Source organism: Anser brachyrhynchus (assembly GCF_964034855.1).
Source record: "Anser brachyrhynchus genome assembly, chromosome: 9".
NCBI lineage: Eukaryota > Metazoa > Chordata > Aves > Anseriformes > Anatidae > Anser > Anser brachyrhynchus.
The window spans coordinates 14,409,399-14,425,379 of record NC_137703.1 but is presented as its reverse complement, the minus strand read 5'-3'; the positions used below and the strand labels follow the sequence as shown (position 1 = coordinate 14,425,379).

Genomic DNA, 15,981 nt, shown 5'->3' with positions numbered 1-15,981 from the left:
CCCTTCAGTAGTACAGTGTGTGTGTGTGTGTGTTGATTTGACTTTTCCCTGTGTTCTTTAATATCTGCCAAACACCTCCTCTGCTGTTCCTACCTTGACAAAGATGTTTTTTTTTCTTTCCCTCTCTTCTTTATATTTTCTGCCCAGTTCTCTGTTTTACTATTCTTCCATGCCTGGTTTTAAGGAAAAAATAAAACTCTTAACTTTTTGTCTCAAATAAGACATAGTGTTGTCACTTCTTATTCATTCTTTCTTAGTCATGTTTTTATCCTGTCCCCTGTTCACATCCCTCTTTATCTGTTACTCCTCCAAGGTGCTTGTTCTTTTTTTTTTTTTGCATTAATAGTACCTGCTGTGGTTCCTTTTCTGAAAACCTTTTGTTATCTTTCCCCTTTCCTTATCTCAGGTATTTAAATGGTCATCTCTGAGTATGATATTCAGCTGTATTCCACTGTACCCCTTGGGTGAGCTACATAAAGTGAAGGCTTGGACCTGAAATAGCCCTTTCTGTAGGATTGTGTTGCTGCTTTCTCCAACTGCTGAACTTTCTACTCTTCTTTTTTTAGAAGGAAATAACGTAAACAGTCTGTTTACAAATGGTAGTTGCAATGCTGTCCTTCTACTGGGGTAGACGTGCAGGAATTGAGATCTTGTTTTTTTTTTTTAATAATCATGTATTCACTTGTATATTTTGAAACAGGAGAATTGTGGCATGTCTGTGTGTAATGGAAAAATCTATATCCTTGGTGGAAGACGAGAAAATGGTGAAGCCACAGACACTATTCTTTGCTATGATCCTGCAACAGGCATTATCACAGGAGTAGCAGCTATGCCCAGGCCAGTATCGTATCACGGCTGTGTGACGATTCATAGATATAATGAAAAAGGCTTTAAACTGTAATTTTTTTTTTTTCTTGGGGGGGAGGAGGAAATAGCAGGATTGAATCCAGTGGTCTGCTGCAAGACAGGTTTTTAAATCCTGAAGTGGGAAAATGCCCTTTACTTACCTAAGTGTCATGAAAAGTGTATCCTGTGCCTTTAAAAAAAAAAAAAAAGCAGGGGGTTAATTTAAATTAAAAATTAAAACTAGTCTACAAATCTGTATAGTTACCAGAGTATGTTGTACTGGTGATCAGAAATGTTGCCCTATGTGTGTTAAGTAGTTAAAATCTTGGAAGCTTTGTGGGGAAAGTGCCTTCACAAGCACTTGTGCCTGTGTCCTAAGAAGCGATACCTACAAGGTTTCAGGTTCTGCTAATTGAAAAAATATGTAGCAAATAAATTTCAAAGAAGCATCTAGTAATAATTACAGTTAAGAAAAAGCTTGTCTAATTACAATACATACGCAAAGCATTCTTACAAGCAGATTATTTGGCTTAACCAAATAGATTTTAAGATCATGCATGATTTGTGATTTAAAAAAAAGGGGGGGGGAGGACGGCGGGATGATTTAAGCTACATAGGACAAATATTAGAATACTTGAGAAATGCTTTCCTCTGAAGGAGAACAGTGACATCTTGGTGGTTTTGTGAGCCACTGCAACATACAGTGCTGATTGCATACCTTAACACTATGGACCTTATTCATAGTGTTACTAAATGCTTGTCAGAAATACAAGGCTACATGACATGGAAAACTAGCCACTACTGGGGTGCAGGTATGCATCTGTGAAGCAGATTTGGAATCCCGGTTTTTAACGTCCCGAATAATATGACTGAAGCCAGAAAGTTGCTGGGTTTGTTCTCTGCTCAATGTGAAGCATCTCTAAACTACTCAAGGAATAAAGGAAAGAACTCAGAATTCAACTGTTTTTTTGAATTGCATTATAAATTACCTGGTAGAAGATGTAGGAACTCAGGTTGTACCCTACAGCTTACAAATTGGTCTTCCAGATCTGTCATCTGAAGAGATGGTGGAGTTACCCACCAAGTATTTTTTGGCCTTTCTTCAGACAATCACTCTAGCTCAATTCGACTACTGTATAAGCTGCTTGGCCACAGATGGAAGAGGTTCTGGAAAGGTCCCTTATGTCACTAGAAAAGAGCTGTGGAGCTGACCATGTAGCCATATGAGGGTAACTCCCACACAACATGTCTGGCTAATTTTGAAGCCTAGAAAGTGCCTATATTTCAACCTGGATTTTTTGTAGTAAAGGTATTTCTTTAATCTTTAAAGTCCTCATATTTGTGTACTATGTCTCATAGTTCCAGTATACAGTTATACAACTGAGGCACAAGTTCTTGAAAACTGAAATAGCACTTGAGAGTTGGAAAATATATAGTACTTTCTATGTACCAGTTTGCTATTAATTACCAAAAACCTCAGGAACTCCCTTTCAAAGGAATTCTGAGGACAGCAGCCAGTAGGGAAATTGGTCAGTGCCAGGGCAGAGAAAAACATAAGGCTCCTGCAGAGGCACCCTGGCCTCAGGGTTCTGGTCTACATGCTTGCTCAGGAGGGTGAAAACAAGCACCATGTCTGGAACGTCGTTTGTTCCACTGGACTCTCTTCACCATCTGTTTTCCCAGAGTATTTTTTCATGAGATGGAAATTCTGACCCTCAGTGAAGCTATGCCAAATTGGGAGTCGTCATTTTCAGTAACATATGGTCATGACTTTTAAAGAGCACTGGGAGCTGCACTTTGTGATGCATTAACTTGTAACCTCAGGAAAGGACAAAAATAACAGTTTTGGGCTGAATACCAAACGCTGCTTTGTATATGTTAAGAATATTGATAAAATACAAATCTCTGCATATCAGTGATGTCATTAGGAAATGGGTCCCTGAGAACACACATTCACAATGCCCTAAATAGGAAGCCATTTGGTAACGTAAGACTTAAATTTAATCCTTTTCTAAGTTTCTTGTGCCTGCTTGCCAAGTGTTACTTTGAAAAGGTTATTTCAGTACCTGTGAATAAGGTCCATTGATAGCAATTGTAATTGCCCAATTAATGATGTTATATACTAACACTGTATAGTTTGTGCTATTGTTGTAAATGACAATGTAAAAAATGATAGGAGCACTTCATTAGAGATGCAGTTTGAAAAATATTCTCCCTTCTTTTGATTTCCTTCTTGTTTGTATTAAGATGTGTGATGCTGATTGTCATGCTAAACTGTTTTTAAACATTCTTGATTCAGTGTCATCACTGTATAGGTATCTTTTAACCTGATTATAATACTGCACTATGTAAATACTGCTTTTTCTGGTTTTGAAAATACAGCTATAAACTGAAATTTCTTAATTATGTACTGTTACCTATTTTTGAAAATGAAAGTGTTTAATGAACCAGTAAATGCAGAAATGTAAAGAGAAGTTTTCCTCTACAGCTACAGTTCTTGAACCTGTACTCAGTGCTGAACAGTTAGGTGTGGAGTATTGCTAAAAGGGCAGTTACTCATGCTGTGATTTCCTCAAAACAAACAAGTTCTTTGGTTTGAATCTAAGTAATTTTCACTTACAACCTGCTCTGTTTAGAACAGTACTTTCAGATGTGCTAGAATTGAACAATTCAACTTCGGTTTAATGAAAATGTACTGTTTTCCTAGAAGGATGCTTTATTCAGGAAATTGCTTTCCTGAGTCACCTGTTCTCTGATGCATTTCATTCAGGTGTAGATGGATTCAAAGATTAAAATTCTGACTTTTCTAGCTGATTAGTTTGTGGTTGAGCAGTAAATTGTGTTGTTTGCATGTTCTGTTGTTTGTTTTCCTCTCAGCCAGGAGAGAAAACTTTGAATGTCTTTTAGTATAATCAAGACTTTCATCATGCATGGTAACAGGTTGGCACCACCAAAGCAGGGCCACCTGCTTAAGATGTAATTTCAGCTTAACCATGCACAAGAAGAGGGGATCAGGTGTCTCCAAAGTCACACCTAGAACAAAATTCAAGAGTTGTCTAGTATCTCACTCCACTAAACAGATAAATGTTAAAAGTTTCACTCTTAAAAAGAAACTAGAGTGAATGTTTTCCTTCTCCATTTTGCTATCCACTACTTCCTGCTTGAAACTTCATGAGACATCCTTCTATTCTTAGCAATATGATGTTAACTGAGAAGAAAGGTGATCTTGCCTTGTGGCCTGGCTTTGAGAAGGCTCTGTATGGAAAGCTTGAGTATTGTGTTGCAGTGTAGCCCATGGCCGCCTGCTTTTGGACAGCCGCTGCATCCCTTCATCTCTCAGTTGTCAAGCATACAATGCTGCCTAATAATCATTTGGCTTAGCTGTAGGCTCCCCTCTTAGTACTGCTTAAAAAGGCATAACTTGTGGGATCTCTTCCATATGTACTACTAGACAGTTAATTTTACAGTATGAACCTCATGTACATCTTGTCGATTAAGCTCTGTGCTTTCTGGGCTATAGCAGCAAGAATCCACAGTTGTCCTTGTTTGTTTTTAATTAATTACCCATGCAATTCTCATCAAAGGCTGCTCATTTCGTGGATATCTTTAATGCAAATGATGCTGATATGGGCCTTTATGATAATTCATTCAAGCTTTATAAATGAGGTTTTTACCACTGCAAGACTCTGAGAGAGGCGGTTGACGCGGGAACTGGAGGTGGTGCTCACCTTGACAGGCTCACAGAGGAAGCTTTGATTACCTTGTGCTTGATGGTCACCTGTGCTTGAGAGCAAGGGCACTGCTGGCTGCTCCAGCTTCTTCCTCAAATAGCTGAGCTCACCACCTTATCTTAGATGAGTGCTCAATTTATTCTGTGTTTGTTTTATTTGAGGGGCAAGGACAAAAGAAAGCAGTCTCACTTGTGCTTTCAGTTTCCCTCCCAGGCAAGGCAGAGGGGTGTGCTGGAGCTGCGCCTTGTCGGGGCTAGGTAGAGCTGTGAACTTAACTCCAGCTCCAAAGAGACCACAGAGAAGTTTGTGGGGGACAACAGCAGGAGGAAACGAGGGATTGTGCATTTTCTGGGTTTGCTGAACCAAGACATTTGGGATGTTCAGCTCGCAATTCCAGATGCTGAAGCTCAGTTGGTTAAAAAAAAATAAATTACTATTTGTCGAGACTCCTAACTCAAATAAAGATGCATACTTGGTCAAGGGCTTCTAGAGGTGATGTTCAGGAAATGAGATGGTTCAGTTCTCCTACTTGCCTAACTGGACAAGTATATCTTTTATTCCATGCCTGAAGATGGCAAAAGCCAATTTAAGAGCATTAAAATGTGATCACTGTGAGGCAACGTGAATGTTTTTGTCTGAATGTAGACCTGTGAATACAAGAAAGTACAAAGAAAATGTTCCATTGTGCCTGGTTAAAAAATCTGGGCTATACATATATAAAGGTCCTATAAAGTAGGATCTTTATAAGATGAGATTTTTTATGCAAAAATTTGCTATCTGATTGGGGGCCAAACAGTGATTTTTTTTTTTAATTTATGTATCTAGTATACAAGTTTCCACAAGTTACATGATTTCATATGGCATTAATAAATATCCATCTCACTGTCATTCAGTTTATCATGGTCATGTCAGCGCTGCGAGTGTTACCACAAAACAGTAAGCAGCCTCTTCCTGGCCCCAAACCAGTTGTGTTCTCTGTACCATGTCCTTGTGTCAGCTTCTTCCATAACTAACGCTATGCATACATTTGTTACTCAAAGTATATAGCCTTGATAAAATACTAAGAACTCTACAGGAACATTTTTTTCTACTGAAATGCTCTAGTCTATACTCCTATGTTTGTGTGCACATCCATGTGTGTGAATAGTTTTTGATCATTTTATGATAACTGTTCTGAGTATGGCATATAAAAAGGCCCTGTGTACAGCATGTTGATAATGTAATTATGGCTTCCTTTGTATCATTAGTTCCAAAGAAAATAGTGCGTTAATATTGAAAAATATCTGTGCCTTGAATTCACTTATATTTTTATCTGTTGTGAAAAAGAGTTTGGATTATTCTTCCTGTTTATTAGGATCGGTCTTACTGTCCAGACTGTTGATGTCCTTCTAAGAGAAATAAATCATTCGTTAGAAGAACGGTTAAAGCTATTGCTTAGAATGCACCTAGAATGCTTTCATTATTGCAGTGCTATGGCAGATTTAATCTAGGGAAATTTGTTTTTTTCTCTTTGCTGTTTTCAGCACTTCTTAGTGACAACAGATTGGAGTTCAGTCTTTGACTTCCTGTCCTTGATATGTACAGTTCTCTGTTTCTGAACACACTGACTTGTCAGTTGTGTCTTGTTCAATATACACAATACAAAGCAATAATATGATGCAGCACGGCAATAAGCAAAATCAAGAGACTTGAATGTAATATACTATTACTAATTTCATCTATGTAAATGCTAGACCTATGCGGGTTGTTCCCTTTTTGGTGTACCTGTAGCACTTTGGACGAATAGGAACTACTTGGCCATGGAAAGAAAGTTTACCTCCTGAACTTTTATCCAGATGATATTCTCTTCACTTGAAATCATGCTTTGATTTGACTGAAGAAAAAACAGCAGTTCATGTTTTTCCTTGCCAGTTTCTTTATTAACTGAAATGGAAAAGGTTTAAGCTCTGCTAAGAGCTGATCTCGCCTTCAAGGATGATCTGGTACAGCACAAACGATGTCTGAACCAGAAGTGCAGACTGCTTGGGGTGTGCCAGAGTCGGCGCAACGTTGCGGCGTGTATGTCTTCAGATTGTGCTGACAGTAGGAGAGTGACTTTGTAATGTAGTGCAATCGCAATAACATTTACCTGTTACGTTTAAATGTATTTCTTGCATAATTCTTTGGAAGTTGTTTTTTTTTAAGTTCAATGTACCTAATAAACATTTGCCTTTTGAATAATTGACTGTGTTTTATTTTAGGTCTGAGATCCAGGGAGGGGCTTGGTTGTGTAGAGAGGAAATTCCTTCCTCTTTTTCTTAGGTCTTTTGTTAGATTCTGCCCATTTGTAGCCTCTTTACGCTGGAGAACTGACAAAGCAGAGCGGGTGGGATGTAACACGGCGGTTACTGCTGGGTATTGGGAAGGGAAAAGGATGAGCACGGGCTCTGAAGGCAAAAAGTGCAGGAAATCAGGAAGGGGTAGCATAAGGGTAGGAGGGTGACCGGCGGTAACACGGCTTGGAAAGAGACTGGCACACAGGTGCTTCTCCTGAAGTGAGCTGCTGCCTGGGCTGCTCCCAGCTCCTGCTTGCCAGCGTGTGAGGGTGGTGCTGAGGTGGAACCGACAGGGTTTTGGGGATTGCCCTTTCCTGGCGAAAGAAGAGAGCAAGGGAAGCGCCTCTGAGCGCTGCAAGTCCACCACAGGATAGTTCTAAGGCTTAAAAACAGACTGGCAGCGGTGTTTTAACGACACCCTCCTGTTCCTCTTCCCGCTAGCAGGAAAAAGGAAGAAAAGCGAACCGCTTCCCGTGAAGGCGGGGCGGTGCGGGGGCGCTGTGAGGGGCCGGGGGCTCGGCCACGGCCGGCACGGGGGGCCCCGCTTCGAGGCCCTGGAGGCGGCGGGCGCGGGGCGGGCTCGGCTGCTCCTCAGGTGCGGGGCCCCGGGGGGAATCGGGCGGGCCCGGCCCGGCCCCGCCCCGCCGCCGCTGTCCGCCTGCGCGGGCCCCGCCCCGGCGCTGAGGGGCCGCGCGGCCCTGCGCTCATGGCGGCGGCGCTGCGGGCGGCGGCGGGACGGGGCCGGCGCTGAGCGCGGGCGGCGGGGCCGGGGCCGGGGCCGGGCGGCGGCGCGCGGGTGAGCGGCGGGCAAAGGGGGAAGGACCGGGAGTGAGGGGGGGGGGGGCGGGAGGAGTGCGCGCGGCCGCGGCGGCGGCGGCTTTGTGTGCGCGGGCGGGGGGAGGGGAGGGGAGGGGAGCAGCGCACGTGGGCTGGGGCCGCGCGGGCACCGCCCCCCCCGCCCCGCCCCGCCCCGCCCGGCGGGGGCCGGCACCGGGCCCTCGGGGGGGGGGGGGGGTTCGGGGGGGGGAGACCGCGGCCTGGCGTCGGTAACGCCTCTGCTCATCCCCTCGTCGCAGCGGCCGGGAGCATGTCCGGGATGAAGAGAGCGGTGGCGGAGAAGGACCCCGACTACGAGGACATCGCCATCGCGCAGCCCAGCAAGCGGCACCGGGCGGCCGAGCGCTCAGGTGGGCGCCTCGGGCCCGGGCGGAGGCGGCAGGCGGGGGGGGGGGGGGCAAGGCCGCGGGGGGGCGGTGGCGGCCCGGGGGCGGGGGTCGCGCCCAGCGGGCTGTGGCTGTGGTAGCGCCCGGCCTGGCGGGCACCGGGCACGGCTGCAGCCAAGGGCACAGAGCACAGGAGCCGGTACGGCCGGGAAAGGGCTCCCAGATCCCCTGCTCCAGCCGTCACCCCCCCGCCGATGTCACCTGCTCAACCCCGTCCCCAGGCACCGCGTCCAGCCTCTGCTTGAACACCCCCAGGGACGGTGACGCCACCACTGCCCTGGGCAACCCGTCCCAATGCCTGACTGCACTTTCTGAGAAGAAATGTCTCCTCGTTTCCAACCTGAACCTCCCCTGGCACAACCTCAGGCCGTTCCCTCTGGTGCTGTCACCAGTTAGCACGAGCTCCCCAGGGCCCCAGCCGTGTGTGCTGGTTCCTATGGCTGCTAAATGCTCCTTCCCACCAGCGTAAGGGGTAAGTCAGGGAGAGAAGTGCTTGGGAGGATGGAAGAGAGGAGGAGCGATGGAAGGAGAGGCGGAGGTAGTGGCCTGGTGCGTGGGTTTGCACTGGGGCTGTCAGAAATTTCTGCTTTGGGAACCCTCCCCCTGGCTGGGTGCCTGGGGCAGGTTGCGGGTCTATGGGCAGATGAGAGTAGAGCTTCTTGCCCCTGGCACAGGGAGTAGGCCAGTGGGGTTTGGCAGAGCCCGGTGAGAGAGAATAATGATGGGAGGAGCTGAAGAAATGGGATCTGAGAAAAATGCATCTGGCTGTAGGACCTGAGGAAGATCCAGGGACAGCAGGATGCTGCAGCTGCCGGTTTGAGAGGGACAGGTAGCGGCTTTGCAGGTGATGCTTTGGAGGACACTGTATAAGCGGACAAGTCTGAGGAAGCTGACCTTCAGGTTGAATGTGCTGCTGGGCAGGTTTTTCAGGCAGGTCTGTTAAGGGGCTGGCAGGGGAGCATTGCTGGAGCTGGCTGGAACCTGCCACTCGCTCTGGTTGTGTCTCCCTGTCGCTGCAGAGGTGTTTGTAGCCTGCTTTGGAAGCCACTCTTTGGAAGATCTTAACAGTTAGCAGACTTAGGGCCTTGGGACATTGTCCTTACCAAAGGGAACTTGTTATTCAGGTGATTCTTCCGAATTGGCTTCTGTCTTTCTCTCTTAGAAGATCCCCCATTTTCCATACAAGAATTCCTTAAGTATACAAATTTCACTAAGTCTTAACTGAGGAGTGTGGTTGATGCTAAGCAGGACAAAATATGAAAATAAAGTGTTCTTAAAAGCCTCTGTAATGTAACCACAAATTCTAAAGTGCTTTAATTGTCTTAATCCTGGTATTGCACTGCCTCAGTCTTGGGAAGAGATGCAGTTGTCTCTGTCTGAACGGCACGTTTCATGCCTTACTGTGTTCAGGTTTAAGTGTAGTCTTACGTGCGAATTTCCCAAGTACGGTGTTCATGGTTGGAGAGAAATTATATCTACTGGTTTTTAATTTTGCATTACTCATCTAGATTCTATCATAATTCAGTTTTAATGTAGGCTTGAACTATTTCTAGTTCTAGATAATGTGTGTGTATATATATATGGAAACCAGTAAATACCTGTAGGATACCCTCTTGCAAATGCAAGCCTAGGTTACGTTACTCACATTGTAGGTACGCGATCGGACGGTAAAATTCCTTGTGACAGTAATTACCTGATAGCTGTATCATACCAGCAAATTTTGACTTGCTTTTGATTTCTTTGCTCTTTCCATGTAGGATCTTAGAAGCCTTTTTGAACAGACAAATGCCCTTTAGTCAAGCAGATGCTTCCTCTGAAGCTCAAAACACAGCCTTAGTATTGTGGCCTCCTGTACTATTTAGAAACAACATAAAATTTTTCTAGGGAACCCAGGCTGTTTTTCTCTCCTCTGCCTTGTGGTGTGGTCATTGTGCTTCTGACACAAGCTGGAGGACCTTTTTCAGGCTTTCTTCTAGAAGTACAACTGCTCTTCCGAGTCCTTACTTAGAACTGATACGAACACGTTGCTTGGATTGCTCTGATTCAGCCCTCCTGGGAGAGGATTTTGTAGGAGGTACACCAGCTTTCAGTAATGTAGTTTCTTTTGTGGCTAATAAAAAGCTTGTAGGCACTCCAGAGCAGGCTGTGCTCCATGCCAGTGCTAAACGTATAAAATATTGGTTTGCATTATTATTGCTACATGAAGTGTAAATTTCCTGGATATGAGTTAGGCCAGGGAGAGACAAAAATGTACATAGCATTCTAGGGTACTCCTGCACAATTGCAGTGGTAACTGCACTTGACAATAACATATTTTTGTTTGTCTTTTTACTGTTTACAGCTTCAGTAAGACCAGAAGTAAGCAGTTTGGTCATATGTTGTTTGTCATCTCACACCTAAAAAGAAAAAAATAGCCTTCCACATAAGCCAGCTTTTAAAGACGCATGTGATTTTTGTTAAGACAAATTACTTTCTTTTGCAAAGAAGTTATCCTTGACATTTTTTTGATGCTGAAATTATCACTTCACTTTTCACTTGTTAATGATTTATCTTTGTTTTTTTCAAGTGGAGCCTCAGAAATAGAAATATTTTTTTCTTTATTTTTCATGTGTGGCCTTGTGCAGCTCGAGATGTTGCTGTGCAGAAGATTGAGACAATTATTAAAGAACAGTTTGCTGTCGAAATGAAGAATAAAGAACATGAAATTGAAGTTATAGATCAGGTATAAAGGTTTTCTTACTAAAAAAAAAAAATAGTTAAAGTCCTGGTGTGATTTGCTTTTGGATATTGGGGTAGTGGTTATCTGTTCATTGTTATATGTTATATTCATTGCTATATGTTACTTCTTTTCTTTTCATAGCGCCTGATTGAAGCAAGAAGGATGATGGATAAGCTGCGTGCCTGTATCGTGGCTAACTATTATGCCTCTGCTGGTCTTCTCAAAGCTGGAGAGGTAAAGATTACTTTGTGAAAAACAAGACTTCGAGGGGTATTTGTGAAAAGTGATGTGTAGTCTTCTGGATATATAGCTAATGTTGGGGTTCAAGATGCAGTTTCTGAAGTAGTGGAATCTGAACCCCCGCTGGGAGAGCAGTGGGAGAGGTGACCTGGTAGGTGTCACTAGCTGGGCCTTGGCCACTTCAGTCATCTTGACTCAAGTGAGAAGTCTCTGGGCAGTGCTTGGTTCTGTTTCCTGAAACACTCTTTTGTCACTTTTTTGTGAAGCACTTTTTGAAGCACTTTTTGTCACTTTTTGTTGTGCGGCAGAGCACCTGGCTTCTCCCACACTTCACAGTTATCCTTGCAAAGCCCTGGAGGGCAAAGACCAAATTTTCCCATCTCACAAATGGAGTGGAAGTAGATGGACTTAAAAACTTGTCAGAAAAAAAAAAACACATTTCTTGAGTCCTGGGCAGTGAAACAATCTTCCCTTTACCCAGGCAGTTGTTCTGTTAATGATGTGTTAACCAGGCTGATGGCAGCAGTGAAGCATGAGGTAAATCAAGGAGCTATCACAAAAAGATTAAAAATTCACGAGGAGGTTAAGAAATAAAACAACAGAGCCCCTACGAGTTAACTCTCCCATTCTGAGCACCGATTCTTTAGTAGCCTGGTAATTGCGGGGTGTTGGAGACTCACACTGAGGCTAAATGCAGGCTCCTCACTGACATGTAGCTCCCTGCCAGTTTACCTATTTTAGTTAACTCCCTGAGTTGGAAAAATGATAGCTGTTTTCCAGGAAAAATCTAAACTGATACTGAAACCTGTTAATGTGTGCTGAGAGCTGAGGTTTCACTCCAGTGCCGTAAGAGTTTCTCTACCAAGCAAGGGCTCTCATTGTTATTCCTATTTTCCTATTTTGATTTCCAGAAGGCTTGGTGGAGGACAAAAAAAAGTAATGGTCCACCTTGTTTTTCCTCTCACTGAACTTGAATTGAGCAACTGGAGCTGAGAAAGATTATGATGGTACTGGGAGGCTTGGAGATCTCTCCTCTGCATTCGGTTTTGTGTGGGTGGCTGAGGAATTTGAGCTAGATTCTGATCTTTTAAAGTACTTTCATCCAGTGTTGTCACGTGTCAGCAAGAGCTTGTTCTGCCCCCTGTTTACTTGTTTTGCCATGCAGGGTGTTTTTTTTTTTTTTTCCTTGCTGAGTTTCACAGCTTGCAGAAATGCTAACATTATATATTGTTTTGGAGCGTTCGTAAAACTGGTGTGACCTCGTGTTTGTTTTCTTGTTATGAGCTTATGGCTAGTGTAGCTGTACCTTTGATTGCATTTTATATTGTTTCTAAAAGTCCTGCTTTGCATGCTGGCTAGATCATGTCTTTTTTTAATTTGAACTTGTTGCTGGTTTCATTTAGGTCTGTTTTCGTTGTGTGGTTAACGTGCTTGATTCTGCTGGCAGGGAGTGATTGCCTCTATTTCTACTTTTGGGAATGGGAATTTTTGTAGTTTAGCTCAGTGTGCTTAATATGTAAATGCTTGTAAACTTGTAAGAAGATGACTTGCAAATTCCTGATCTGTTCTCACGAACAGTTCTTCAGCCTGGTGCTTCTGGGTTTTGAGGCTTCTGGTTCTGTACAATTATAGTTGTGTGTTGGGTTGTTTGTTTTTACTATAAATAAGTGGACAAGGTGTTGGTCAGTTCACTGGATGGAAGAAAGGAAAATGGGTTGGTTATTTATTGATTTACGTCTATTTTGACTTGAAGGAAGCTTAGGTATTTTCTTGTTTTAAAGATTTTATATATGTGTGTGTGTGTGTGTTTCACATGGAGCTCTTGCAAATGCTTGGAAAACTGATAGGATTTGTGTTCTCCAGATATCAAAGTTCAGGATTTTGGTTTCAAAACTCTTTTAAGGGCTGTGGAGCAGGGAGAGTTGGCAGTTGCTTAGGTCATGTGCCTCATGGACAGCTGGGAGGAAAGCTGTCAGCTGAGCCCTTAACTTCTGGGTTGGGGACTATTCAACTCCACTGCTGCTGCCACCTCTTGAGGGCAGTTCTGCCCTGTCCTGGTGCCCGTACTGGCTGCATGTTAAACCTCGCAGGTTCAGGAGGATCTAATGTTATCTCTGAAACACCCATTTTGATGAAATTCTGTGAGTGTGTGTAAGCACGTTCCTCTTTAGCTTCTGTTAAGCTTTGGCAGCAGGCAGGGTGCTAATAAATGTATCTTGCCTCATGGGCATTGGCAAGACCACCAGTTGGTAGCAAAATTAAGGAGCCTAATACATTTGCATACCCTGCTTGCCTGCAAGAATCAGGCATCTGTGGTCTTTCTGTGTACGGTGAAGGCCTGCAGAGGAGGGGATGCTGTTATTTTCAAGGGGACATTGTAAGTGTCAGTCTGCTGCAGCCCTCCTTTCCAAAGGCAGGTGGATTTCGGGGATCAGAGGCTCTAAAGGAACAGATTCAATCTGGGGTCCTACTTCTATAGAACCATTGCAAGATTTTCTCTTCTGTGGTGTATGTTTTTTTCTGCAAGGCAGCTGATTAAATATTGGCTCGTTATTTGTATGTTGAATTTTCCCCTTTGGCACAGCCTCGTTTTATCTGGGCTACAGGAAAATAAATTACTGGATCTGCCTGGCCTCTGTTGCAGGGGACCAGGACGTGTGACACAACAATTCTCAATCACCCTTCAATCAAGAAGTTCCTGGAATCGCCCTCCAGATCCTCGTCCCCTGCTAACCAGGGCTCAGACACTCCATCCGCCAACCACTCTGAGAGCGACTCGCTCTCCCAGCACAATGACTTTCTCCTGGACAAGGACAATGGCAACTTGGATGCAGACGACCGGCTGACAAACAGCCTGGACCAGAGACAGAGCAGAAATACTGGCCGGGTAAAGTAAAACGCGAGTGGTGGTCAAGTTGTTGGAGGTGTGTGCTCTGTCTGGACTCAGTGCTGGCACCAGGAGCTCTTCATGTTGTCACCCACCTTGCTGAAGATCTGTTCCTTACCCTCTCCAACCGCTTGCTTCCACTCTCAGCCTGGCTTTGCTGTGAGGCTAACTGAAGCGTATGTAACTTGGGTAACTCCTCTTAATTCTTACCCAACAGAGAGGTCAGCAAGGCAGCAGCGACAGCGTTCATGTTAGCACTGCTGATCTGCTGCTGTCTGGCTTGGTAGTCTCTGGGGAAGGAGCTGTTTCACAGCTTGAGCACAGGGTTTTGCTGTGTGGATGGAAGTCGGGTCAGGAAGGGTAGAGCCTGGAAAGAAGAGCGAGAAACGTCATTCCCAGTAATGTGCTTTGGGAGCTGGTGATATTCTGTATAGTGATGCTGCTGGGTGCCCCTGGGGACTGCGTTGCTCTGAGTGATTGAACCTTTGGGGTTGGGGCTGCTTAGCACTGTGTGGGGAACATTTAGTGGTGGCTGGGTTGGCTCCTCCTGGGGGCGTGAGCTGGTAGAGCCTGGGGGCGCACTGTGTGCTGGTTTTCTCTTGGTGGCACTGCTTGCTCTTGAACTAATATTACCATTTGCTTAACTGAACCAGACTGATCCACGTTAAAAATACCTTCTTTCATATTTCCCTGCGCTTTTTTCTGTGTTACTTTTGACATGGATCCATTCCGTGTATGGCTCACTATGGAGCTGCAGAAATCATTGTACAGTTGCAGTTAAGAACCCACTTAGAAACAGATACAGCTGCCCAAAAGGTCCTTCTCAAGCCGTGTCCTCAGTACCGTGTGATTAAAACATAGCCTACATCTTGCAGTGAGCACCAGTTTCCCTTATTTTCGTCTTTCTTGCTCTAGGAAATAGAAAAGAGCCACGTACTTATTCACAGTGGCCATTAGACAACTGAAGAGAAACTTTGCAGAAGAGAAGTGATTTCTCCTGCAGAGAAGCTGCAGCTTGCTGAGCATCCCAGCTTGCTCCTCTGCCCTGCTGCCCCTCTCTGCCCCAGCTGCTTCCCTTACCAGAGGCAGGTAGCTTCCAGAGGGAGATGCTCACTGGCTGCAGGTGAAATGCTGAATGCTCGATGAGAGGAAACTTCTGTTTCGTTTCAGTTTCTTTCATCTCAGCCCTGCCAGAGGAGAAGAGCCTCTGACCCAAACTGGAGACGTGTATCTCACTGCATATGGCTGCGTTCTGCAGTTGGACAAGTTGCCATGTGGTGTGGCAGAAAAAGCATTGTTTCTGCATCCAGTGAGCAGGGTGACAGCTTTGGTGTGCTGAAATCCTTCCTAGGGTCCGTAGCAGAAGCATGCAGACAGTATGTACCTGTACCGTAAACCACCAGCCCAGTATAGATAGCTTCAGCAGGGGGGTCTTTGGTGGAACAGCTGGATTGCTTGGCTGTAGCATGGTGGGGCATCTTTGGCCAACACAGAGGTGGCTGAAGGATGAGGAGAAGCTGATGCCATGCCAGGCTTCTGTGACTGTCCTTGCTCCAGCTTGGGGCATCACTGGGTTGATCTCCCATTTAACTATGCGTGTTTTCTTTTTTAACAACACCTTACTTTTCTAGTGCCAAACAAAGTAATGTTTAAGAGGAATGCTTGTTTTTTTTTGTTTGTTTGTTTGTTTGCCTTTTTTTCTTCCCCTACCCTCAGGACAGTTCGGGTGTTTCAAGCTCTCAGAAACCAGGACAACGAAATGCCGGGCTGCCAACTGACGAGACTTCACGGCTCTACGTGAAGAAAACGATTGTGGTTGGCAACGTCTCCAAGTTAGTATCCAAAGTCTCCATGATGGGCCTTTACTTCAGAATCAAATGGAATAAGAGGTTAAAATTAGGAGATAAAGTTGTTAGGCTGTTGCAGTGGGAGGTATTGCTCTTGACACTGGACCCAAGGCTGCCCTCCTTGAGTATCTGCAAGAGCTTTTTGTTGGGGGAAGAGGTGTTTTAACAGGTAG

The 15,981-nt window shown here is 44.8% G+C and overlaps 2 protein-coding genes across 12 annotated transcripts in view; both read left to right on the top strand.

Moving 5' to 3' along the window:
• Window positions 1–6,797, top strand: part of KLHL24 (kelch like family member 24) — a 28,427-nt gene extending 21,630 nt beyond the window's left edge. For all 8 annotated transcript variants that reach the window (XM_080604899.1, XM_080604895.1, XM_080604900.1 and 5 more), the window contains one exon: window positions 701–6,797. In XM_080604899.1, coding sequence (XP_080461025.1) covers window positions 701–901 — 201 coding nt within the window. In that variant the 3' untranslated portion in view covers window positions 902–6,797. The remainder of the gene's footprint in view (window positions 1–700) is intronic.
• Window positions 6,798–7,462: 665 nt separating this feature from the next.
• Window positions 7,463–15,981, top strand: part of YEATS2 (YEATS domain containing 2) — a 49,684-nt gene continuing 41,165 nt past the window's right edge. For 3 of the 4 annotated variants that reach the window (XM_080604842.1, XM_080604841.1, XM_080604839.1), the window contains exons 1-6: window positions 7,563–7,688; window positions 7,969–8,079; window positions 10,740–10,837; window positions 10,976–11,068; window positions 13,719–13,961; window positions 15,678–15,793. In XM_080604842.1, coding sequence (XP_080460968.1) covers window positions 7,980–8,079; window positions 10,740–10,837; window positions 10,976–11,068; window positions 13,719–13,961; window positions 15,678–15,793 — 650 coding nt within the window. In that variant the 5' untranslated portion in view covers window positions 7,563–7,688; window positions 7,969–7,979. Of the gene's footprint in view, window positions 7,488–7,562; window positions 7,689–7,968; window positions 8,080–10,739; window positions 10,838–10,975; window positions 11,069–13,718; window positions 13,962–15,677; window positions 15,794–15,981 lie in introns of those variants that run through there. The other variant, XM_080604840.1, reaches the window with a different exon arrangement.